General features: G+C 37.7%; 1 protein-coding gene across 1 annotated transcript in view; it reads left to right on the top strand.

Moving 5' to 3' along the window:
* Positions 1-565: 565 nt before the first annotated feature.
* Positions 566-27,036, top strand: part of METTL15 (methyltransferase 15, mitochondrial 12S rRNA N4-cytidine) — an 80,569-nt gene continuing 54,098 nt past the window's right edge. Inside the window, 2 exon segments of the mRNA XM_058026410.1 lie at positions 566-615; positions 617-935. Of these exon segments, the coding sequence (XP_057882393.1) occupies positions 566-615; positions 617-935 (369 nt within the window).

Genomic DNA, 27,036 nt, shown 5'->3' on the forward strand with positions numbered 1-27,036 from the left:
TGGTCACCATGGTTGGGAACACCGGTGCCACCACCCCGATCCTGCTCTGCCCCTTTCTGTCTGGAGCACGGTGTCCTTTGCTCTGGGGAATCCCTTCAGTCCCCTGGGTCGCTGCCCCAGCTATGTCTCCTCGCTGCTGTGCCCAGCAGGAACCCAAAGCAGCCCCAGCTCAGCCCCTGGGGAGGGAATGAACTGCAGCCCAGCCAGAGCCAGCAGAGCACACCGTGGTAATGCCCATGTTTTCTACACGTTTTCTGTAGGCACACTGGGGAGTGTTGCAAAGCACACATCTGTGTCTCTGCTCAAAGTTAGCCATGTGCACTTTCAAATTGAAGGTGGGGGAATTACTGCCCTGTTAAAGCCTAAATGATCAGCAGAGTAACTTTCTCAGCATATCCTTATGCGGGCAAAGTATTGGTAGCCTCTGGCAAGGGCAATTCAACAAAAGTAAAATCTGATGGTGAAAAGAATCTGCTCACTGCTTGAACATGATTGATTTGTGGATAATCTAAGTTCTGGGAACATTTTGCTGATGTGACATAATTATAAAGCTGCCCAACTTGGAATGTGTATAGCTTTGCCTATAGCATTTCCTCTATGTTATTTAAACAAATATTTGTTTGAAAGTAATTCCCAACATCTACTGCTCTTCTAGGCTGATCAACTCCAAAATGGTACCTCAAAATCTGTGCCAACTTTGCAAATGTTTGTTTCTGAGTAAGTTGAAACTGAACTCAGTAAATGTGGCTGGTTTGGCCAGAAGGATCCATTCTTCATCACAAAAGCTTTCTGACTCTGAGTCACAGGAACAAACTGTCCAGAAATGTGAATCTGAAGAGCTGCCTCAAAATACAGAGAACAGTGATTCTGGAAGATTGCACATACCAGTGATGCTGGAGGAGGTTGTTAATTGTTTATCCCCTCAGCCTGGTCAGGTGAGTTAAATGATTAATTGACATCTCTGATCCATTAACTGTGCAGCAGAAAAATTCGTGGAGTGTGGACTTTTGTTTAGAGGAATAAAGGGATGTTCTTAAACAATCAGCTGTATCCTTCAAAGGTTCTTAATTGTTTTGAAGTTCACATTGAAACTCTGTATTCAAACTAATAAAATTCTGGTGTCTGTGTGCCTGAATCCCCAGGTAGGTGGTGTTTATTAAATCTGTCATATTTGACTCTTCTGTTGCTTTTGTGCTTGTCTTTCTGAGTTGCACTTGTGTGTTCTTAAGGTTATGTAAATAACTCAGAGGAGAGTTCTCATGTGTGGTTATCTCATCAGTTTTTGAAGAGCCCTCTTCCTCCTGGATAAGAGGTTGTAAGTATGTAAGTTTTAAAAATTGTTTAGCCTCATTGGCATGGAGAACCTGTTTCAAGCCTTCTGGTTTGGGTGGTACTGTGAGTGCTCTGCTTTTGGTATCTGGGGTAGTAAATGGTAACACCTGAAAAAAAATGGAAAAAAAATTATACCCAGGGAAATTTTTTGTCTGGGTGGTCTTAGTATTGACGTGAAAGGATTTCTTGAATAATGTAAATTCTTAAATAACATTTACATTTCAGGTACTTTGATCTGTGATTTTAGTGCTTATCTTAGGTTCATAGAACCTTACTAGTTTAGGGTTATCAATGTTTACTAGAGGAACAAACTGTCCAGAAATGGGAAACTGAAGAGCTGCCTCAAGTTTACTGCCTTCACAGTTATCAGTTTTGCTACAAAGAGTGGAACAATAGGCACAGAAGTAGAAAGGTCCAAGTGTGATATTTTTATTTGGGAACAGCATGGTCCAACAGTGGCAAAATGATACAGCAAGTTTGAGGTGGATTTAGTGATCAAAAATTTGGAGTCAAATCTTGTTGTATTGCCTTGTGTATCAATTTTAAGTCTTTGAAGAAGCACTGAAAATGCAAATAGTGTTGATACACATTAGCATGCAAATTGCTCTAATTGCATGTGTTCTGCTGTTGAAGACACCTAAATTAGAGAAATATGTAAGGAACTTGGAGTTCAGATTTCATTGTGATGTCAGAACTGTGATGACATTTTCACACGTTAAATGAACACATAAACTGATACACTGTGTGAAATATTTTTTCCAGTTGTGTAAATTTTGACTTTGATAAGAAGAGCCTGATGAAGTCAGTATCCATTAGACTCTCTTTGCTGATGTAGAAAATCTTATTTGGCAACAGAACTTGTAAAAGAAATTCTCCAAGGTTATGAACTGTGGAGAGTAACTATTACTGCCCATCAAGACTTTTTCTAATTTAAATATTTATGGTTGTAAAATAGCTTATTATGGGGTGGGATTTTTTTCAGGTCTGTGTGTACAGGTTTTTCAGATTCCTAAACTGGTAGTGAACTACTTATGACTGCTATAAGAGAGCCCAAGTGTGTTTACCTCAAACACAAGCATTTGTAATGCTGCCAACCTGTTCAGCAGGACTGCAACTGCAAACTGTTCTGCACTTCTGGTTTTCTTTTTTTGCATGTATTCACAGCACTGTCTAAAGCCTTGAAAAATAAGCAGTGTGCAAAAGGATGCAATGTGTCAGCTGAGTTTTGCTAGTGTCACCGAAAGTCTAAACACAGGTTGAGACAGTTCCTCACTAACCCTAGTGGTGGTAATCAGTTTGTGCTAACATGCATGTCAACTGGGAGGGTCACAGAAATTTATATTTTTAAGGTTATAGTCATGACAGGAAGTCTATGAACACTTTGTTTTGTGGGCAGGAAACGCAGTGCTCTGATCTGGAATTCAGTTTTTCTGCCTTATTCTCTCCTCACACATAAAGATTTCCTTTGCTCAGCTTTAATAGAGTTATATTCTTTGTTATAAAATAGCTGATTTGGGCCTCTGGTTCTTGTGTCTTAAGACATGGAGGTACCAATATAAAAAAATCTAATTAGAAAGATGATGTTCTCTCTATAGTTATGGTCACTGAATGGGATTTTCATTTAACTTCCAGAGGTTCTTAGGAAAGGAAATGTTACTTAAGTGTGAGTCACCACTGAGATAAAGATGTTAGTGCCCTCCCACTGAATATTCTTGTTGACTGTCTCCTTTGGGGAATCTGTGTGTCAGGAGTTGGAGCAATAATACTTCTATTTATCTTTGAATCCTCATTTATTGCCTTGTTTCACCAAGTCCCTGTAGTAGTTCTGTCTTTGAAGCCAGGACTACCAATTAGATTTCACCAATCCACCTCACTGCTCAATGAAAAGTCTGTTGCACTCAGTCCACACATAAGTAATTTCCTCTTTAAGTTTACTGTATTGATTACACTACATTTCCGTCTTCTCAGTCCATGGGTGTTGTTTGCAAGTACCTGACCAGTGGTTTTGCAGTAGTCTGGACAATTCTCTGTTCTCTTAAAGAACCAAACCTATTTTGAATCAATGTTTGGACATCCAGAAGCATGTTTCCCCAGTTTTCAACCTACTTTTTCCTATTTTTTTCCTTTGCAATACTCATGTTTATTTTAACTAGAGATGTGGATCTTTTCCACATACTGTGGCTTTACTTAACATAATGTTAAGTAAAATAACTTCAATAGTAATGAGTTCTAATATGAATGCCAGAGGATGAAACTCTGAAATTGTAACTGTTCTTATGAGAATCTTCAAGGTTTTTGAGTTGCAAAGCTCTAGGAAATTATATTGCTCCACCAACAAATACTTCTATATATAAACTTTAAACTCCAACTAGAAGAGAAGCAAATATTATACCCTATTCAGATTATATGGGGAAGCCTGTAACCTGATGACATCTATGGTTTTATGTGATTGATTTTATCCATGATTGAGTATGATCTAGAAGAGACTATAATGGAGATACTATAAGCTCTGCTAGTATGATTTGCTTTATGATAGTTCTAGAAGCTGGGCTTTTTTTAGTATCTGTAAATGAAATGGTAGGTGGTCAAACTTGAGGTGAGAAATAATGAATGAGACCTTTCCATTTCCTCCAGTGTTTGAGTGGTTAAGCCATTAATAGTAGATGATTATTTTACTTCATGATGTTAATTTGTATAAAAAAAACAAGAAGGCAGATAATTTTCCACAAAGAGATCTCATCTGACATCATCTTGAGTTAGCCAGGACTTACTGGGGTATTTCCCTTTTGATTCTCCATGATGTTATTCAGATTATTTTTGCTACTTGGCATTCATTGAAGGAGGTATCCTCTTTGTCTTGGAAATCATGTGTTGGTCCCTGTGTTATTTTATTTTCTTGGAAATCATGTGTGTGTCCCTGTGTTATTATTTCTTTGTCTTGGAAGTCATGTGTTGGTTCCCTGTGTTGGTTCCCTGTGTTACTATTTCTCTTTCTTGGAAATCACGTGTTGGTCCCCATGTTGTTATTTTATTTTCTTGGAAATCATGTGTGTGTCCCTGTGTTATTATTTCTTTGTCTTGGAAGTCATGTGTTGGTTTCCAGAAAGAGACAAGTATTTCCTGAGAACATGCAGCTTTGCCATGAGCTCTCCTTTCACTCTTTCAGGTACATACTGCTTTGTTTTCAGGATAGTTACTATTTTCGTACATCCAAACATCAAATTATTCTCTTTTCAGAAGGAGTCTGAGCATGGACTTGTAAAATAACAGGAAAAGACACTGCTGCCAGCCAGACGTTGTTTTGTTGTGAGTGAGGTTCTGCTGGAGCTCTGGGGTTCAGGTTTGAAGGCAGCTTTGCACATCCTGGAGGTTCTGTTGCTACTCTTGGGTTTTGATCTGGAGCATGGTTGTTTCCTTCCTTTTCTGCAGAGCTAATCAGGCAATAGAACACACCTGAAGGAAGCCGAGGGACACTGCTGCTGGGAGAAAGCAGAGTCACTTCTGGAATTGTTCTCTTACTTTCTGTGTATTGTCCATACATCAGTATTCCCTCTGCCTTGTACCAAGTGGAAGGCAGAACTAACCTTTCTCTGTGCAGCACCCTGCAGAGGGGACTTCTGTTCTGTGGCAAAGCTTTCCAAGTGTTGTGCTGTATAAATAGTTACAAGGTGGTGCTGGTGACCAGGCTTCTCACAGCACCTCCCAAGCCATCTGCAAGTCACTTCTAACTGGAGTGAGCCATTTATGCTAGAGGTGCTCAAAACTGAACTTTTCTGCTGGGTGCCCAAAGTAAAGAGGAATTGAAAAGGGATCTGGAAAAATTAATTCTGACTTCTCAGGTTGTATGAGTGCTTGGTAAAGTGCAGCCAAAATACCAAGTTTGGAAGGGAATATTAGTTGCATCATGAGGTAAATTATTAAATACTTGTTTTGGAAAAGCACTACAGACACGTGGATGTAGTAAAAATTTTTATTGTTTTAGCCTGTTTTTCACTGGACTTGTAAAATGAATAAGGTGACATAAAGCAGCCAAATTGCATAATGTTCTTTATTGTAGAAACCACTATTTTTTATGGGAAGCATGCTGAAAATATCTTTCCATACGCAAATTTTTTTGGCTAATTTTTCTCTGTCAGCAGCACAGTGAGCCTTGTAGTGATTGTTGTAAAAAAGGAAGTAAGAGAAACTTGCGAGTCAATAAATTAACATAGAGTAATTCTGAAAATACTCTAGGAATTCCAGAACATACTTTTTTCCTGTGGTGCTTGGGTGTTGCTGGGGCATATTGAGAGTTGTTTCAGTTGATCATGTAGTTCCTGTGTATTTTTTCTGTCACTCTTACCTTGCCTGATGTCCTGGCTGCACATACTGTAAATTTACAGAAGTGGCTAGCCAGGCTTCAGATCACAGCCGTGTGTGGAAGTGTGTAATAAAATGTCCATGCAATAGAATGTGTATCTATGCAAAATATCTTTATTTTTGGATGTGTCTACTTAGAAGAAAGTTAAATGGATTCTCATCAGATAGCACTGTTTAAAATACTTGGCTAAAATCATACTTCAAGAGGGATGATTTTAGTGAAGTTAGCATTTGAAGTTAGTGCATGAAATTGGAAAACATTCTCAAAATAGTTTTGACTAAGATGTGCAAGAGATAGTGCTTCAGGTATTTATTATTTTAAATACTGATACTGTCTGTTTTTGCAATGGTAGTGTATGCATGCAGATTTGGAAAAGCAGACCCCATTTGCTTACGTTCCTTGACTTTGTACCAATTGCTCTCTGCTGTGACATGCAGGCAAAACAAAATGTGCTGAGGGAGAAGGAGTGTTATTGGACAGTGTAATGGCAACAAATGTCATGTGTGTTTTACAGTATCTGCACCTGTGTGAGTGCCATCTCAGCATGAGAGAGGACAGAAGGGGACTGGGAAGAGAACAGGACAGGAGGTGATACTCAGGAACAGCTTGCCAGTTGAGGAGGCAGAGGAGGTCTCGCTCCTCAACTGCTTGTTTTACTGACTTCCCTAGTGGGCCCTCCAAAAGTACAGGCATTTAAATTCCATATTGGCAGGTGACTGAAAACGTGTGTGATTTATCTGAGAGCACTGCATGACTGCTCTCTGTGTTGAAGCTGGTACTGCTGAGTGATGAGACTGTGGTACCAGGAAATTAAACATGTCCGTGGGTTTGGAGCTGACTGATGGCAGGGTATGAATGAGGCATGCTGAAGAAGTCCCTTCAGATTTTACTTTTTTTATCCTTCCAGAATTAGGTCTTCAGAGAGGAAGTAACTAGAATACTTGGATGAGAGGAAGAGTAAGTTGATGGCTACAGCTGCAGAGAAAAGAATGTTCAGGTTGTAGTTCTTGCACATCTGCCTGACCTCCCCATCTCCCCAGCCGCATCCCGGCTCTCTGGAGGCATACCCAAATGTCACCAGCAGCCACAAGCAGAAGACCTCTCACCAGCTTGCTTCTGCATCTTTCTCTGTGGCAGTAGAGGAAGGAAGGACAGCCTGCAGCTGCTCTATCCAGAGAGACCAGCAAGGGAGCAGGGGCTGCCTGCTGCAAACAGCTCTGCAGATGTGCACATCTGCTTTGGTGGTGGTGCTGGGTTCGTTTGCTGTTCCTGCTCTACACATAACAAATGACAGCCCTTCAGGAGGCTGTTTAAGATGCTATGTTATAATAAAGCAAGATTCAGTGCTTTGGGGTGACTCAGCTTGCAGTGACGCTGTGTATGCTCTCCTTGGCTGTTGTGACAGCATTAGTCTTTGCACCTCTTGGGGAAAACTAATAAAATTCACCAGAAAGTAATCTAAGCCCTTTAAATTTTAACTTGAGTGAGCCTGTGTTCTCAGAAAGGGTGATAATTAATATATGTAGCTACTCATTTCCTCCTCATCTAGTACTGTGTGTCTTTAGTCAGCCTTTTGGCTAAGCTTTCTTATTAAATATTTGAATTTGAGTTTGCAAACAGAAATGCAGACTTTTTTTCTATCACACAGAATATTACCAGCGATTGAAGATCAGAGGTAGAGCATGGGAGGTATCTGCAGGTTTTGTTTTCATATTTTGTGTTTTATACTGTTGGGAGTAGTTTTGCACAGAATTAACCTGGGTAAAGAGATGATTAAGAGGTTAAGCTACTAAATTTGTTGTTTAAACAGGTATCTGAAGGTGCATGTATACATGTGATCTGATTTTTTTTTTAAATATTTTTTCTTTTTCCCAGACTTCCTGAGCATGTTATCTTCATTCCAGTGATGTTTGCTGATGCTCAGCATCTTGGGAAAATACTTTTCTAATAACTGTTTTAATAAATGACAAATTCATCTGTGTTAATAATGTCCCTGAAATAAACGAATATTGTTTCAGGCTGACTCTGTATTAAAATGGTATTATTTAATGTCAAATTGCTGTAGGAACTTGGCAGCCAAGGCTTACCAAAACCACATCCATGGCATTTTTGGGGTTAGCTCGCCATTAATGATAAAGAATTAGATTTTTACTTGAGCCTTTGTAAAATTGTCATTACATCTTAAATATCTCCTCGGTTATAATTGAGGAAAGAAGTTTCTTCTGAGTTTAGGCAGAGGAAGTCAGCTTTTTCTTGTTAAGTCTGATGATTATCTAAAGTCATTCAGACACTGAATTTTTAATTTCCTATGGAAATGTTAATAATGGTGTGTTTGAGTCATAACGTCATTAAATCTAATTCCAGACAACATTACTCTTAGGAAAATGAGTGAAGTAAATAATGCATAGTGAGGCAAGGTCTGCCAGTGCTGTCTAAAAGCAGGTGGCAGAGACAGGTGGTGGTTTTTGCTTCTCTTACCTCTTGTGCAAAGGGGAAGTGCAAAACAGAGCAGAGGTAAAATGCCTTTTTCTGTGTTTTCATACAAAACCTGTTCACTTTTGTTCATGTGTTGTCTCATATTTAGCTGTTATCAGAAAGTGGAACCCTTGTGAAGAAAATACATTGGAAATGATTTTGAGGCATTAAGTGGGTATGATTGATGGGTGCTGCAAAATGTGTCCATAGGAATCTTTTTTTTCTCCTCTGTGTGAAATGATGAAGAGATGGTTGATGGTGCAAGTCTCTGAAATTCTTGGATATGCCTACTTAGTGATGTTACAGATATTTCAGCTGTACACTAATATAATCTAGCAGCATCCTCTGTTGATGTACCAATGGGATGAATGGGGAAAATGGGAACTGATGCTTGCATTACATTGAATTGCTGAATAGGCCAATACTGGAAAATCATTTTATATTGTACTTAATATGTGATCTGAGGAGGCTGTTTGCCTGCAAAATGCCAACTGTTCATTTATATTCTCTTTGCGATGTAAGTTGTTAGACTTGGTGTGTAAACAACTTTTTTATCATTTCATAGTCTGTCAAAAATTACTTGTGGAGAAAAATTAGTCCAGTTATGTTTTACCTATCAGGCCTTATTTTTTGAAAATACAAGTGATAACTTTTTACATAGGTGAAAGACATGAACTGTATAGAACTGATAAGAGACACCTTTTGCTTGCAACCAAAATTCTTTGCTATGTACTTAATTTGATCATTTCCTTTTCATAGGTACTAGAAAAAAACAGGTTTTTTGGTGTAATTTATTACCATTAGCAAAAACGTAGAACTGTAAATTTTTGCTTTTTTGGTCAACTTTATTTTCTGGCAGGCCATGTCATCCTGCAAAATGCCTTTTAATCCCTTTATAATATTTTCACTGACAAGTTCAGCTCTTGGATACTTGAGCAAGCTTTGGATGGGAATTATGCCTGTAAAGGTCAGTAGCTGCTGATAATTTTCATAGTGGTGTTATCTAAAGCACCTTATTGGTTCTGGGTCTAGAGATTTGTATAAAGCTTGTTTACCTTGTATAGGTTTAAAACATTTTCCAGTTTACTGCAGGGAAACCTGTAGTGAGGCTTTGCTCTACAGGGTAACCTCAACCACTTCTTACTGCAGATGTTTTTATTTTCCAGAAGTTCCTTTTTTGCTCCTTTTTATTGTTAAGGAATTTTATTGCAGCAAGGCAGTGTGCTGTTACTGATTGATGTTGAGATGACATCAGAACGTCACCTTTCATTTTTAGAGTTCTTACAGAAGTAACAGAATGCAAATGGAAATTACAGCTTCTCAGGATGGGAGCATAGCACAGCAAGGTGTCTGTGGACAGTGTGTGATTCACTGGATTTGCAATATTATTTTCCCTTCTGATTTTGAGCGGGTGATTAAAAATCAAAGTGCTCCAGTTGAAAAGCAGCTATGTCTGATTTACTTCACAGAACTTATTTGCAAAATATTTTGAATTCTCCTAAGAGAAAGCGAAGGTTATTAGCATGCTGAAGCCCAAATATTGCTTTACTAAATTTGAATAAAACAGTATGAAAATGCAAGAATAACTTGGTCTCATTGACCTCTCATTTTCTTAGTTCTGCGATAGTTTTTCTTTTTTGCATGTGAATAGCAGCAAGGTATGTTTTAATAATGTTTTCTTCTGAGACTTTGAGTGTGTGTAGTGTCTTAGATCATTTGGAAAAACAGTACAACTCTTCCAGCATTTCTCTAAAAGTACATTTCTCTACTAACAAATCTTTGTTGCTCTCTCACAAGTAATTTATGTATCATGTCTCACGATGCCGATGGTTTTTAACAATCTGCTTTATTTCATGTAATTTTAAAAACCTTGTCTATTGTCAGACATAAAACAAGTATACAGTTTTAATTCTTGTATATTTAATGGAAATTGAAGACACATTCTTGGGTTGTTATGCAAAAATTAAAATAGAAACTTTTCTCTACATGGTCAGTCTGTGCATGCATTAGGGAGGACATAGTGGTAGGTGCAATAAATAATTTTGAGATAAATTGGGAGGACACAGAATACTTACCCATTTTAAGTCACATCTTGAGTCAACCAAAGAAACAGTGCTTAGGATGGAGAAACGTAATGGAAATTTGTAGACACATGATTTGGCCAGGGATGGGCAGGCTTTGAGTTGTTAGATTTAGCCTGCAGTCCTTGTTCAATGGCTGTGAGGAGCTGCAGGTATTTCAGCTTACACAGGCCCTGTTCATTCAGCAGGGTTGACTGGCAGAGCACAAGGGGAGGAAGCTCCAAGGAAACTCTGTTTTCTACAATGGGGACTGAAGTGCTCAGAAGGAGAGGACCTCCAATTGCTAAATCTTCTAATTGTGAGTTTGGGAGTGAGCATACATAGTGTGTATTTTGTTTGTATATATTGTTTGACTTCTCACTTTTTTTGATGAAGAATTTTTTACATGGGTAATGGTTGAGCAGGATTGAATGCTGACCTCTGCTGGCATTTAATTTATAAGCAAACTGTAATCTAGGGACACTTTAAAAAAAAAGAAAATGACCTTGGAAATGATCAGGAGTAAAACCTGCTGGCCTTTGTGCAGGGGCCCAGACAAAAGAGTGGTTCTGTCCTTTGAGACTCTCCTGCCACTGGCCTGTTCAGGTAGGTAGAGCCAGACAGTGCTGGGGAAATAAACAAAATATTTTGTTCATGGACATGTCTTATATGCTGTTTACTGTTCAAATTCTGCTTTGAATTTAGACTTCTGTTTCTTAAACTATATCCCTACAACCTTCGAATCATCCACAGATTATCTTTATAGATGAATTAATTCAATTTCATTACACAGAATTTATGTTTAGAGCTCTCTTATAAAGTAGCACAGAAGTATTGCTTCTGCTTAGCAGAATTTAGAGGCAGCAATGCTGAAATTGTGCTCTGGGTGCCTGAGCAGAAATGCCTCTTTGACTGGTTTTTCCAAGAGGTGGTCAGCATTTTGGTGGAGAGCTTTGCAGCACATTGGAGGGACATCCACCTGCAGCTGGTGAGGTCACAGCGTGCCTGGGAAGCAGATCCAGAGTTTGTTCGTCTTACAGACAGAAAAAGGAGGAGCAGCACGACCTACCTGCTTGGTGTGGTGACCTCCTGAGTGTCACAGGGGCTGTGTGGCCCAAGTTCCAGTGTCCCTCTGTCAGCTGGCTGCATTTCTCAGTTACTGGCCTGGATGTTGCCATTTCCAGTGTTACTTTGGGAAAGAAAGCTGGAATGGAGGTGATGCATTGTTCCTGAGGGTTTACTGGAGGAGCCAAGCTGAGCACAAAGGCAGTGGAGTGATGCCACTGAAGGGGACAGGTCCAGGATCCCTGCTCTACCCTGTGTCACCACCTCCTTTCTGGGGTTTTGTGTTGCTGAAATGGCTCCTGAGGTATTAGAAAGTCTTTTTCCCAGCCCCGTGACTGAAGAAGAAGTTGAGATTCCTCAGCTCTGCTTTTCAAGGTTGTTTATTTTCTCTTTTCTGTTACATTCTTTCTCTGACCCGCTGAGGTCTGCCCAGCAGGTTGGTTTGTGGCACAGTCCCTGCCCTTGGGGTGGTGTTGGCTTTTTATACTAAGAACTACATATACTTTATTTACAATAATTTTCCAATACCTATCACCTGTGTTAGACAGTCTGTCTCTACTCTAAACCAATCCAAAAGTGTCACCACCACAGCAGAAGATGGAGGACAAGAAGGAGAAAGACAGGACATGCCCAGATTCCTCCATCTTGCCTCTCGAACCCCCATTCTAAATCCCCCAAATTCTACTTTTTACCCTGTGACAAATTCACTATCATTCTATTCAAACCCTTGTGGCCTGTAACTCGTCACACAAGGTTGGTAATTGTTTCCAGGGGCTAAAATCAAAGGCACAGGTGTTCGTGACTCTATGCCAAGGTCTCTGAGCCCCCTGCCAGGGTCCTCCTGGGCAGCCAGAGGGATGTCCTGGGTCCCAACACTCCCTGAGCTCCTGTCCCTCCCTGTCCTCTGCACATCAGTTGAACACACTCCCATGCCAGAAAAAAATGCAGCTTTTTCTCTGTCTCTTTTTTTGGGCCATGTTGCTGAGTTTAATTGGCTTGTGAAAGTACACAGTAAACACCTGTGCTGAGAGAAATTAACTGCAAAAGGGAAAACACACAGGAGAAAATAATGCCTAATTACTCCTACGCCTACCACTTCCCATCTTGTGCGACTTGGTAGTCCAACTGATTGGTGTAGTTCCAATCTTAGGTAAGTTGTCCCTCTTTGTCTTTGCTGTGAGAAGATGACATGTGCCTGTTCTGAGTTACAGCTTTTTCACCTGCTAAAACCTTATGTTAAATACTGGGATTTGTAGGTTCTAGTGTAGTTCTGGAGGAAACATGCTTTAATTTAAAAATATTTCTTAATTGCAATATTCATGCTCATTTTAACCCTCAAGAGCCTTACCTCTTCCTCCAATTCCTTCCAGGCCTAAAATAAAACTCTCAAGTTCTTGGATCAGATGAGAATAATTAACACATCCTTTTCCAGGATCCTGCACTTGCAGCTTTGGCATCAGAGCCTGGCACAGAAGTTTTACTTGGAAATCTTAACAAGTTTTTGGAGATCTGTGTGAATATCAATAGAAGAATTTTTCACCTAGGATTATCTTCCTGTTGTTTTCACTGCCAAACTTGAAAATCCCATTACTGTTTAGTGCAATGGTAGAATTGTTCAAATTCAAAAATCTAACCACAGGGTTGTTTTTCTTCCCCAAAACAAGGAAATGGCTGAAGATATTTTGTCACTCTTTGCCACCCCCTTCCATCAGCTTCCAACTTCTAACACAGAAAAAATTTCAGCCTTCAACTGTTCAAATCAGCCAGGACTCTTAAGTGACAGAAAACAGGATTTTTGATGGTAGATATTTTTATTAATAGTAAATAATGCTACTTGAGCGTCTTAAAAAAAAAAAAACCAAACCAGATTTAGAATGTGCTTCTTCAGCCTCAAACTGTACAAAGCATTATTTGTACTTTGATTTTTTGAGATGTTGATCTGAAATGGAGTTAAAACAGTGCTCCTGAAAGTCTCCCTTTCAAAAAGCCTACTTGAGCACTTGTGTCATTATCTGCTTTTGGTCATCTAAATTTAAAACAAGACTTTTGCTAAGAAGGTCAGTGTAAGTACTTTCCTTTTGATCTTGCATCCTTGTGGGTGCCCGGGTAGTTGTGTAGGAAAGTTTTCCTGAATGAGTCAGTGCACTGAGTCATAGCATGAAGCCTGTAGTGCTGCAGACTAACTAATTGGTAACAGTCTCAAATGTAATTAAAGCACAGTTGTCAGCTCTGGGTTACTGACTGCCATCCCACTGAAGTATTTTGGTTTTAGCAACTTGGATTAATTGTTCTTTGCTGTTAAAGTTTGTGTGGTGTAAGATGTTTCTGTTGAATAGACCTGTTGTTGCCATTATCTTTTACTATCCTCTCTGATTTTTATAGTACTCAGTTTGGATTTTTTTCTCTGTTAGGTCACATATTCAGTAATTATGCTTTTTACCATGCCTGTGCACTTACAGATGTTTAGAATCCTTTGAGGACCTTTTAAACTTTAAGTCATTAAGAACTGTCCTATTAGTACTGATTGATGTTTCTTCACTATTCCTAAACTCTTTAAAGCATCATTCAAGGCCTTTTAAAACTCAAACTTAAATATATTTTTTGTGTTGTCTTGCCAATTACGTTTTCAGTGTTGGTAATTTTCATGTTTAGTGTTGATCTTGTGTTGTGCCCTGGTTTATAATAATAAGTGGGGTTTTTTTGTCCATGTGTGAGCCCACCATCCCCAGGTAATGAGCAGTGTTTTCCAGTAGCATTTGAGCCTTTCTTTCTCCTGTTCTTCAGTTCCTTTGTGTGTGTGTGGTTTTTACCACCATGCAGCTTGAGGCAAAGGGCTGGATGGGGCACATGGGACAACAGGACATGTCTTGAAGCTGTTTCGTTAAGGAAAATAAAACTACCTTAAAGCACTGGGAGGAAAGCAAGGTTTGATTTTATATATATATATATTTTTTATTTTTTTTTTTTGGTTTGGTCATTTGCATTATTAGAGAAAACAAACCTTGCAAGACTCCTGCTTGTCCCCACTGAGAGCAGAGGAGTGAGAACATGAATGGCTGGTTGCAGCTGAGTTTCTTATTTCTAGAAGCTATTGAGACAATCATTTTTATCTGTAAGAAAGGCTGTACGACTTCCAAATGTGATGAATGCTGAAGCTGGGATGGTGAACAAAGGCCTCTCTAGAGATTGGAGGGAGGTGGAAGATTCTTTGATGATAAATTCTTTTTCTCTTGAACAGTTTTTCTTCTCACTGAAGCTCTTTAGATGGAAGGACACTGCTGAGTCACGGGAGCATCAGTGCCACAGCACTGGTTCACATCAGGAGTGCACCTGGCCAGGTGTCCAGTTCCTGGCACTCCAAAATTCCATTGCTGCAGCTGCTGATGGAAGCCTGAGAAAAGGGGAAGGGAGAGAATGATTATTTTCTATTCCTGGTGCTACCTTCACCTGACAACAGTCATGGAAGGACTCCCTTGCAGGGGGAAGGCTGGGGGTTGTACTTGTATAATACCATTTGTGGGCACAGAGTTTGGGGTGATTTGGCGTGGGGCTGAGTACATAAAAAGCAAGTATTTGAAGTATTTTAATTCCTTAAATTTCTTTTAATGCTTTAATAGATTGCAGGTCTGCACAGTGTGGGTTTAGTGTTGGTTAATTACTAGTGCACTCACTAGAGTGCAGTTGTGGGCACAGAGTTTGTGGTGGTTGGGAGTGGGGCTGTGGCTGATCCCCAATTGCCTCCAGCTGTGCAGGACAGGTGAATGCTATTGAAGGTGAGGAGCCATGGGGTGCCCAGGGGTGCTGAGCAATCACACAGGGAGCAGAGGGCCCACAGGGGCAGGGCATCAACAGGAGGTCATAAAAGGCTGGGCTGAAGAACCAAAAGAGCAGACACTAGCAGCCTCCTGAAGAGGTGAGGTGTTACTCTGCATGGACTGACCCTTGCAGCCTCCTGAAAAGGTAAGGTGTTTATTTTTATGAGTTGAAGCTTTCTGAAGTTTTCTGGTGTGCATTGTGGCCCTCTTGACTGTGACATGTGCTGGGACAGTCACTGGCACTGTGGTTTTTTTCTACTTCCATCTCTCTACAGAGTATGTTACGTACTGGACTTCTCTTCACATTATTCATGGTTTCAATATTTGCATGAAAGGCACTTTTTTATTTGTTCTAACTTGATGCTTGATAATATCATCAAGTTCCCTGAGCTCTTTTATTTTGAGATAAGTGAATCATACCATCTGCTGCAGCTGTATAAAAACAATTTTAATAGTCCTCAACAGAAAACTGCTGCAGCCTTTGGATGTTTTATTGGAGCAGAGAGATGTGTCCTAAGGGAATTCTTTTCCACATTTCCTACTTTCTTGTCCTCATCTAAGCCTGGTTTCATATAAAGCAGCAGTGATGGAAGGTGTTCTGCTCTCTCCTGAAATGATCAGTTGGCTCTGAAATTTGTTCTTTGAATGTGATCTTATTGTTTTTCTGGACTGGAGATTTCCCTCATACCAACCTTCTCCTAGGAGTGTGAGCTTTACTGGTGCAGTTCTTTTTCAGCCTCCCTCCTTTCTAAGTGATTTCCTTCTTCCTGCATTTTTCCTTTGTTATCTTTATCTTGGTTTTATCTGGTTTTGCTCCTTTTCTAACAGGTTTTTATGTTTCCCTAATTTAGTTTTATTCTCTATTAAAGTGTTTAGTATTTTGATTTTGCATGTTAGCTACATTTTAAAAACTAAATTTTTGAGTAGTTTTAGGGCTGTAACTCTGTCATGTAGGTATTAGTTCTGTTTCATCAGTTGTGAAGAAGCTTAGATATTTTGAATATGGTCACCAAAATCATATTTGTCCGAGAGACTAGCAATAGAATTAGTTCTTGAAGAGTAAAATGCAGCATATTTCAAAGCATCTTTTTCAATTTGAAAGACAGCAGTAAAGATTTAAAGCAAAGCATTCACCTGAGAAGAATAAAGCTCTACTTGGAAGTGTTCTGTTTCTAGGTAAAATCAGATAAGTTTAGCTGAAATGAAAGAGTTTGGTTTTTTTTTTTTTTCTTGCTCTGTGTAGGAGATTTAAGAGAAGGTGGCTGTGGTGGAAAGTTGTAGCTTGGATTTTGAATTTAATAATTTGGGAACTGTTGCATTGTGGTTCGTACAGTAGTACAAGCTACAGCAGTACTTTTGGTGATAAAGTTGGTAAATTTGTAAAATATTACTCATGTAATCCTGGTAATAGAGTTAAAAGTGGTGATAATAATCTATTTGTTCTCATCCCATTTCTCACACACCATTAGCACATATATTTTTTGGGTTTTAGCACTTCAAAATCCTTTGGATTAGGCAGAATTTGCTTGGCAGAATCAGTCTGCTGTAAGCTAGAGTACTGGAGATAAAGAAACAAGATTCCTCACCTGTTAATGGGATTTTTGTATCTCAGTACAAAAGTCTGGAAAATCTCACCAGTAGTGGGATTGTCATTTGCTTTAGGTGGAGTAACTTTTCAGGAGTGTTTATGTACACTAATTAACAAACAATGTTTTTTGAATTGTGTGGGACAATGCTTTCTTCATAACACCACCAAATTAATGCTGATGATGTACTTAGTAGAACACTTGAGTGTTCAGAGGTTGTGTTCTGTGTACAGGGACGCATTGCATGTCACAGCCAGTGGTTTTGCCTCGCTGTGGTCAATAGATTGCTTTTACAAATTTACAAATGTTGCACAAAATTTCTAGTGGGTTACTTTGTTTTTCCAGGCAGGAAGGGAAAAAATTTAAATCACTAAGTGGCATCAGCAGCACCAGTCTTGGAAGTATTTGTTAGTCTTTTATCTGCTGGTGGAGAGAATAATTAGAGACTCAAGACTTCATTTCAGCAAAGGTTATAAAAAATTCTGTCTTGTTGACCTGGCTCTGAGTGGGCACGAATAAGTGCTCAGAACCTGGCATTTGGAAAATCCAGAAAATAAATTTTAACACCTACTAGGGCATGAAACAATTAAGGTACCAGCTTTAGAATAGTTTCAAATACTGTAATAGTTAAAATAATTTATCAAGCAGTCCATTAAGTACACTAGGAAACATATTCTTAGTCCTATGTTTTTTATGGTTCTGTAAAGCATTTTCCTATACAGTTGAGGAATGTCATTATTTTTGCTCAGCAAGTCAGGTTGCTAGTTTTCTATTTGAGTAGTATATTAAAATATATCCATGCTGAAAGCCACAGAGTGGAATTCAAGGGCCAAGTTATCAAAAACAACAACGGCATTGAAAGAAAAACAAGAAAAGCAATAATGGTGCTGGGTTTTGCATTAAGGCATTAAACCTTTCCATACAGAGATTTTTAGGGTGATGACATGTATTTAGAGTAGACATGACTATTCTTGAGTGGTTCCACTCATGGAAGACAACTCAGCTGGGTCAGCAGCACCTCTGGTGTGCCCTCATTTGTGTGGTGCTGGTATAGGCAGAGTGCCTGGGTACACCCACCTGCATGAGGATGTTGTGTGTTTAGAACAGAAGAGTGCTCCCATCTTAAAATAAGCTTAATAACATAAGAAATTATGTGAAGTTCAATAGGAAGAAAATGTATCCCACTAAGATAAACTCTTAATCCTGTGTCCTGTTGGAGCTGTTAAATGTCTAACATGGATTAGAGCACACTTGGTGGCTCAGGTTCTGCTTGTTGACGAGATGATTTAAAACTATAATTATTTAATTATTCTCTTCTTGTGTAACTAACTTTTGGATGAAAATACAGGGTAAAGCTAACAGTTACAAAACTCACAGGCCCATCTATCTGTGCATGTTGATTCCAAGATAGTTAAATCAACACGTTTAATTGCTTTGTGCTGAAGGATGCAACTGCTTATCTGTAATTGCATCAAATTGATACTGTTATCTGCATGGTCTTCCCTACTCTGCCATATTCATTTGCTTGATCTTGAGTTAGATAACAGGTTTGTTTGAAAAGAACTGCATCCTCTGTGTGTGCAGATCATAAAGCAAGGTAGATTTGCTAGTGATAATTCCTTTGATCTCTAATAAAGGATCATGGCATACAAGCATCACCATAAAAAACTGTGTAAACCAACTTGTTTGCAGGCAATAAATACCAGACAAAGGGGAGCAAGCAAGTTTACTGCATTTATACTCTTCTTGTGGTAAAAGCTGTCTTATTTTCTGTGTGTTTCCTAGGGATTTTTAGAGCAGTTTTTTACAGTAGGGTGTTCAGTGTCATTGGGCTCGTTTGTTGAGTTTTGCAGCACTGCTGTGTTAGAACCAGCTGATTAAAATACTGCCTCTATCTAATCTGTGTAATTAGATGTAATCCTTGTTTCAGCTACTGGGAACCAACAGGTGTGAGCCAAAGCAGCTCCTCCTTGTGCAGCGTGCTGCCACAGGCAGTGCTCTGTTGGTAAACAAAGAGTGTTATCAGAGAGTGGAGTTTGCTCAGCTTTTGGTTCATGATAGCATCTCACTGTCACATGGAAACAACCAATTAGCTCAACAGCTTCAGCCCAAGGTGTGATTTAATATGTTCTTAATCCACTTCTTTATGCTTTTTGTAACTCACAGCTGAATATCATGGTTTTTTTAGACAATAAATCCTCCACTCCAAAAATTTGATTGATTTCGTCATGCCATTGCATTCTGGGATTTGCACCATGGCATTCTGTATTGAAGTGCACAGCTGGTGGAATTGAGGATGTTTTTGCCTTAAAATCGAAGCAAAGGGACCCTTGTTCAGATGGCAGATTGTGCATGCCTGTGGTTTTTTTTTTTTTCCACTGGCTTACATCAACATTGTAAAGCTATTTCATTGCTATAATTGCATTCTGCTGAGACTTTTTATGCCACTATTGAACCACCTGGGCAATTTCCACAAGAGGCTGGGAATTCCTGGTCTTGAATTTTGTGCTCTGAAGGGCCAAGTAATCAATGGATCACTTCTCTACTCAATAGATTATATGAAAACAAATATAAATATGAATATACTATATAGATTATACTGCACAGTTTTACAAGGTTTGTATTCTCAGTATTTTTGTCAGGGGTGATTGACAGTTTTTGTTTTGATTGCTGTATTAATGTAATAAAGCGTATAAAAGCACATTACAAGTCCTGCTGTTCTGACTAGGAGTTGGAACTCATGTTTGTGGTAGGAAATTAATCTGGTTTTAATTGCCTGTGAGCCTGAAGTATGTTCCTTTTTGTAAAGCTGATCTCACATAAATATAAATCAGTAACTGCCTGTTCTTTAATTATGTATTAGTGTATAGTATTTGCATGCTGGATGAGAATATGAGCATCTCCAGTTACAGTGTGTTGGAGGTCATTAAATCTTCCCTGTTGGATGAAGTTTAGTAGCACTGCATTTCTAAATAATGAAAAATGAGCTGTGCTGCCACTTGTTTTAGAGTGTGACTGTGTTCAGCTATAGTTAGTTATCTTATCAGTAAGGTTATAGGGTTTTTTTTACAATATGGTAAACAATTGCTGTAAAATATACTATAGAATTGCAAAAAATATAAGGTTGTTGTAAATTATTTTGAGATATTTTAATGCAAAATAAAGTAAAGCCTTTGAAAATATTTGTCGGTATTTCATAAATATATGGCTGAATTCTACCATGATGCAAAAATATTCTATGAGTTTTTGGAAAAGAGAACTAATGTAACCTGTATTCTTCCATGAGTTACAGAGAACGAAAATAAGTGGAGAGAGAAAAGAATTCATTGAGTTGATTTTTGGAAAAACAGTTAAACTTATTGCATGAAATATGTTAAAATCAAATTGCAAATTATTCCCAAATTCCTGCCTTTTGACTTTCTCTTGGAGAAGAATAATGTATTTGAAATTTTTTTTGAAAATATGCTGAGGTTTTTTGTTCTGTGTTTTTTTTGGGGATTTTTTTTAATAGCCATTACTTATTCAGTAGGGAATGTTAAGTGAAATAATATTACTAAGAGAGAACTGTTTAGAATGTTTGGATGAGTAGATTTTTTTGATGTTGAAGGGCAAATTACTCTTAACAGCAACTTTGAGTCATAGTATAATTGAATTGGCAACTTTGTACAAGTTATGATCTTGGATTTACACTTCAGCCCAAGATGAACAGTAAAAATACATAATTTTTCAAGCAGAATGTGTTCTTCTGGAGAGGCCCGTGGGTGAGGGTTGGGATTTTTTTTTGTGTGTTTGTGATTTTCTTTTTTAATTGGTTGGAGCTTTTTTACGCTGTTACATTTCGAATAAATTGAGAATTGTGAGAAGAACTAATAATGATGATTAAAATAATAAATAAATAATAAACAGTTATTTTTATAGTAATTATTTAGAATAAAGGTAATTTTTAGCTATTGGCAGGAGAATATTTGTGAGGTTCCTACACACTGTGAGGTTTTAAGCATGCTGGCCTGATCAGAGCTGTAAGCTGAGTCCAGCCATGAACTTGAGTTGACAGAAAAAAGACTCCATGTGTCTTTCAGAGGAAAAGTGATCCCACTTCCATTAGTCTCTCTCCAATGGATTGTTTGTTCCCATAATAAGGTGTCCCAAAGCCAACACTGAGCTCTGTGTAACTGAGCTGCTGTCAGGGACTTTACCTGGCTGTGACTTTGCACTGCCTCTGCAATTAATAGCTTTGGGGTTTTTTGGTTTGGAAGTGTTCACTTACCTAGCTTTTGAAATAATTGCTTTTTATTTTATTTTTATTCATACATAAATATGTTCACAGCGACCTAAGGGAGTGGTTCAAATTTCCTTTTGTGCCAAGTTCTTTTATTTGCTGCACACACTGACTATTAAAGTTTGTTCAGAAATAATTGTGAGCAACTTAAAATGCAAAATGATGCCTGAAATAGAATCTATGTGAGGAGATTTGGAATGGTTCCCTTTCTATCTCTGACAGAATTGTACCTTACAGTTATTATAGAATTAAAATTTAGCTTCCTGTTGGTTATTACAATTTTCTGGACTTGTTCAGAGCATATGCTAGGAAAAGACAGTCCCAATTTTTTTTTCTTTTTTGTTTCTGGTATATTTGGCCATGATCTGTCCAAACTGCTCCAAGACATGTGGCTTCAAAAGTGATGAGCTGCAGAACCAAGATTTTCTGCATGTATCTCATATAATAATTTTAGACTCATGTGTTTTGCTGTGCTTTCAAAAACTGATAGTGAGATTTCTTTGAAAAAGCTCACAGTCCATATAAGAAAGAAGATGAAATGGTGACTCTGATTTAGTGGGAAATGATGGACAGAATTATGTGTAGTGCACATGTAGTGCTGTAAGAAATGCGCATGTTGAATATGTGGTAAACGTTTAGAATTTTTTTTTCTTTAATGTGCAAAACTTGATTGTTCAATTGCTGTTTTCAGCATATCTAAACAATACTTTTGACATGTTTAGCATGTCAGAGAGCTCCAGCTTCAATAATATATTATATATATATCTATTATATGCTATATAATATATAATATATTATATATTATATATATAATATATAATACATTAAATTTTATATATATTATATATATAATGCTGACATATATGTGTGTGTATATATACACTGACATATTTTATATATTTTTATATATATATATATATATGTGTATATATATATAATCAGCAGTTTGTGGAAATCTGGATTGTAGCTTTGAGTTGTGCATGCCTTGGAGGTGACCTGGAGAAAAAGGACAGGAGAAATGTAGTGTTCATTTTGTTGGTGAACAACTTCAGCAGCAAATGAGGTTTAGATCAGCTATTAGGGTGAAAATACATAAACATGATACTTTTGCTTTCTTTTAAAACACTTTGCTACAGAACAAGTTTTTTTTTCCTTTCATTAATTTCTTGTGAAAATGTCTGAATTAGAGCATTGCATCCTCTGAGAATGTATTTTCTGTTAATTAAAACGCATTTTCTGCTGCCAGACATTGCCCCTTGAGCACTTGGCACGTCCCTATGTACATCTTGCATAACCATTCCAATGAGCCTTCAGCCCTCCCTGGGCAGAGAAGGTTAATATTGGCCCCATTGAATTGATCCCATTGAATTCATCCTAGGATGAATTCAAATTGAATTTATATTATTGATTTAATCATATGTTGAATTCAAATTTAACTCATGCTATTGAATTCATCCTGTAGTGAATTCAAATTTAATTCATCCCATTGAATTCATCCTATGATGAATTCATCCTATTGAATTCATCCTGTTGAACCTGTGTGCTCGTGCCCCAAAGCTCAGAAGTTCAGTGTGCTGGCCCCTGCTTGGCTTGATGGCCATGAAGACCCCATTTCTGCTCTTCCGGGGCTTTTGGAGTTGTGAAATTGGGTTTTTGGTGGTTGTGAATTAACTTGGACAAAATGGTTTTGTCTGCTTTTTCTTTGTTGATATAGAAATATGGAATATATGTTGGGGTTTTTTTTTCCAATCCTGTAAAAAGTGGAAAGAATGCCATTTTCAACACAAATATGTTCTGCAAGTTTCTTGAAAATATACTGATTTTGTAATTGTATCATCACATGGTACTTAAAATTACTGAACATGGTGATTTTAGTGTTTGTGGGTAAGCATGTCCTGAACAGAACTCTCTTTCTATATCGGCTCCTTGTGCATTTCAAATAGCATTAAAAAAGGGAATAATCATATTTTTCTGTTCCTATAATTGTCATGTAGGATGTTGCTGCATGCATTGACATGGGAAGTTTTTTTCTGAAAAAAAATTTGGATTCTCTGTCCACTTGGGCAATTATATTAAAATGAAAGCACTTCAATATCTCCATAGATTCCTGCTTTTTAAGGTGCATCGTGGTCAATCCAGAGTGGTTTGATGATGTAATAAAGAAGTGGAATTAAAGAAAAACCTCAGCAATATACAAATCCTTGTACCTTTTGGCCATCTCCCAAAGAATAGCTGTTAAAAAGGCCTGAATGAAATGTTAGTGACTGAATTTGGGTGAAAATTATGGATTTCAAAGCAACAGAACTTCTGTTCCTATCTGCTGCCATATAGACCTGATGTGTTTTAGGATGAAAAATCATTGCTCATCCACTGGAGCTGAAATTGGTCTTGAAGTTGGAAGAAAAGAAGGTGAAGTTTGGATGTATTTTTCCTTACTCTTAGAAGGAAAAGAGTATAGATTTCATTTGTCCTTCAGGTTAATTTTCTCTCTGTGTTTATTGAAACTATAGGTCCAGTGAGGTTGGTCTTGACAAAGGCCAGCACTAAACATTAATTCTCGATTTTGAGCTTTGCAGAAGGAAAATAAAATCCTGAGGGACTGAGAAGAGATTGCCTTTTCTCACAGTGGACTTTAAATATGTGCCCAAACAATAGTCTGTGTACTTTATTGAAGAAACACTGACAACAGTAACTATTTTTACCATGTCTCTATTCATACCTTTGCAGTGATTAGCTGTGAAAGATGTAATAATAAAAGGATAAAGCAGATCAACTATTTCTTGGGAAAAAAAAAATCACTGTTAGAAAAAGTTCCTATAGAATTTGTTGTCAATGCTCCCCACTTCAATTCAGCTCATTCTGCCTGGTGTATATTAAATAGTTGAGTGCCTTAAAATAGTATGCTGTAGAAAACCCAAGGTGTTTGAAGAAGAGGTCAGATGTCTTTTATTGCACTTAGAGTTGATATTTGGAAAATAAAGCAGAGTGGAAAACAAGTTGTGTTGTGACAATGACCAATTTCTGTTGTGAATACCAAGGAAATTCAGACAGCGAGTTTCGAGAACATGACTCATCGTAGGAACATCAGAAAAATGAAGTAGCAAAAAGCATCTTGCAATGTGTTGATTGTTTTGTTTATATTGCTTTTCTGCTCTCAGGATTTTTTTTCCACAAAGAGATGGAATAGATACAAATAAAATAAGAACAAAAACTTTAATACAGACCAACAGTGGCTGGCAATGCAGTAATAAATATTTATTGTTAGCCTTAACAAACATCCTTTTACTTTGACCTTCTTTGCATTTTCAAGCAAACACCAGCTCTCATTTCAAGTATGAAAAATTTATTATTGTGAAAAATGTTGGCTTGTCATCCCACTGAGAAAGATCAGTAAAAACAGAGAGGAGCACTGTGATCTAGCTTTGATTGGCTTGGAATACACTGGTTGATGGTGGCTTTAATATTACAGAAATACTACAGAACCTATTTCTCTCATCGTGTTTTTGTGCACTTTCCTGTGTTAGACTACTCAGTGTAATAATAATAATGCTCCAAGAAAAAAGATTGTTACTTCGACATTTGTGTGAATGCCAGTTGCATGAGAGTCCCCATTTCATTTCTCTTTCTTCAGGCAGCAGTTTCCAGGTATTTCCTTTTCTTCTAGGGAGCTGAAATGTTAGGCAGCATAGCTTGGATGCTGGCTAGCTGTTCTTTAGTTTTTCCTTCGTAGTATGTTTTAAATAAATCAGTACTCTGGTTGTGGGTGTTTTTTACAATCCTGCAAAAAGTGGTAAGAGTGCCATTTTCAAAACAAATATGTTCTGCAAGTTTCTTGAAAATATACTCATTTCATCATTGGTACAACTGAAACTATACTCATTTCGTCATTGGTACAACTGAAAATATTCTTATTTCATCATTGCTAAAACTGAAACTATACTAATTTTCATTGCTAACACTGAAAATATACTCATTTCAACATTGATACAACTGAAAATATATTCATTTCATTGATACAACTGAAACTATACTTATTTCATCATTGCTACAACTGAAACTATACTTATTTCATCATTGCTAAAACTTAAACTATACTAATTTTATCATTTTTGTTCTTTGCAACTCTTCTGGGAGATGAAAAATGAGTGGTGGGTTGCTGGGGCTGTTTTCTCAGCTGTTGCAGCACGGTTTGTGGCTGTATTTATTTTCTCCCAGAACTAAGTTCTGGGTTTCTAGTTTGTGATTTTTTCAGATAAATCTGGTTTCTGGGTTTCTGGTTTCTTCACTTGTGCAGCCCAGTTCTGGATGGAAATCCTCCATTAGGCATGGATCACTGTTAAATTAAAATGTTCTCTATGGCATTGATGTGGTACTGCCTAAGGATGGGATTCTTGCAAGCTAATTTTTCTTCTGCTCATATTTTAAACATGGCATTCATGTTGTTGGATGATTCTTATGAGCATTTAAGTTGGGAGGAGTACTGCAAAATGCTTTACTCACTGTGCTCGAATGGCTGCCGTTCAATGAAATGTTTCTTTTAGGCAAGAAGGGGACAAGTGCCAACAGCAGGAGCTTCAGAGGGCAGTAATTGTGGGGCTGTCCCTTGTGGTTGTGTATTAAACCATTGGAGGAAGGATCAGCATTTTCTGGGAAGGTTCTTTCGAGACTGATTTTTCTTTATTTTATTTTTTTATCAGAGAAAGAACTTGGAGGTAAAATGGTTTAGGTGATTACACTTACTGAAGGCGCCCAAGATGGTCACTGTCAATATGGATTTTTAATTTTTATTTAATCAAAAAAGTGGATAAACAGGACTGGGGATTGAATAATATAAACAGAATTAAATAATCAAATTAAATAATTAATATAATTAAATAAATTTAATTAATGGAACTAAATAAATTCTATTAATATAATTAAATAAATTCTATTAATATAATTAATAGTATTAAATGCATTCAGTTAACAGAATTAATTAATAGAATTAATAGAACTAAATAAATTCTGTTAATAGAATTAAATAGTAATGCAGTGCAAGGTCACTCTTTGGGCAATAACAGCCTTTCTGGTTTTAGAAGAAATTAATTCTGTTTATTGGAAAGAGCCATGGAAAATGCCTTATGTGTGCTTGCTTATCACAATGTGTTAATGATCTTTATCACAATGTGTTAATGATCTTTATCAGGATGTATTAATGATCTTTATCACAATGTATTAATGAGCCAGAGAGGTTGCCTGGACAAAAAGAGGAATGGCAGGAGTTTGTCCCACGGGATGGGGAGAGAGAGGCTGCTCATGGGGCACTGATGCCCAGGACAGGAGGTTGTTTGCCATGTCCTGTATCCTAACTCAGCATGTCTCAGGGGGTTTGTACAATTTGCCACAATCTTTTGGAGATACTGTCCACTATGTCAGAGTCCTCTTTCCGACAATGTCAGGGTTGTCAGAGGAAGAAAAAACACTTTTTGGAAGATCATCTGGTGGAATGCTTGAAGTAATTAGGGGAAAATGAAGTCATACATCTAAAGGATCAAATTACTTAAAAAAGAATATAAAGTTCTTGCCTTTAAAATGTAAAGAAAGAAGAGAGTGGAAAATACTGGAATTGTGAGCTTTTAAAAACCAGCATTATGATGTTTCAATTTATGTGTCACGTTTGAGTCTCAATTTTGTGGAAGTTCTGCAATCTCATTTTGTTACACAGCAAAGGAAAAATAATCACAAAATCACAAAAGCTGTCAAGTGTTGTGGAGTAAACTTTATCACATGTGGAGCATAATCATTACAGGAATTCCAAATCAGCCATAGTAAAATGAAATGCTTAAAAGGTCTTTATTATGAGAACTTTTCTGTATCAAGTCTTGTATACCAAAATGGTGAGCCCCAACTCTTTGTGTCTCTCTAACTGTAGTAGAGCTAGCTGGAAAATGAAAACCGTGAAATTTTAGTTTGTTGCTCTCTGTGTGTCATGAAAGAGCCAAATGCTTTCTAAAACCTGCAGTCACAAACTGATTATGAAATTCCCATGGGGACCCTGATGGGACTATCATAACTTAACAATGGA

This window comes from Melospiza georgiana, chromosome 6 (genome assembly GCF_028018845.1).
Source record: "Melospiza georgiana isolate bMelGeo1 chromosome 6, bMelGeo1.pri, whole genome shotgun sequence".
Classification (NCBI taxonomy): Eukaryota; Metazoa; Chordata; class Aves; order Passeriformes; family Passerellidae; genus Melospiza; species Melospiza georgiana.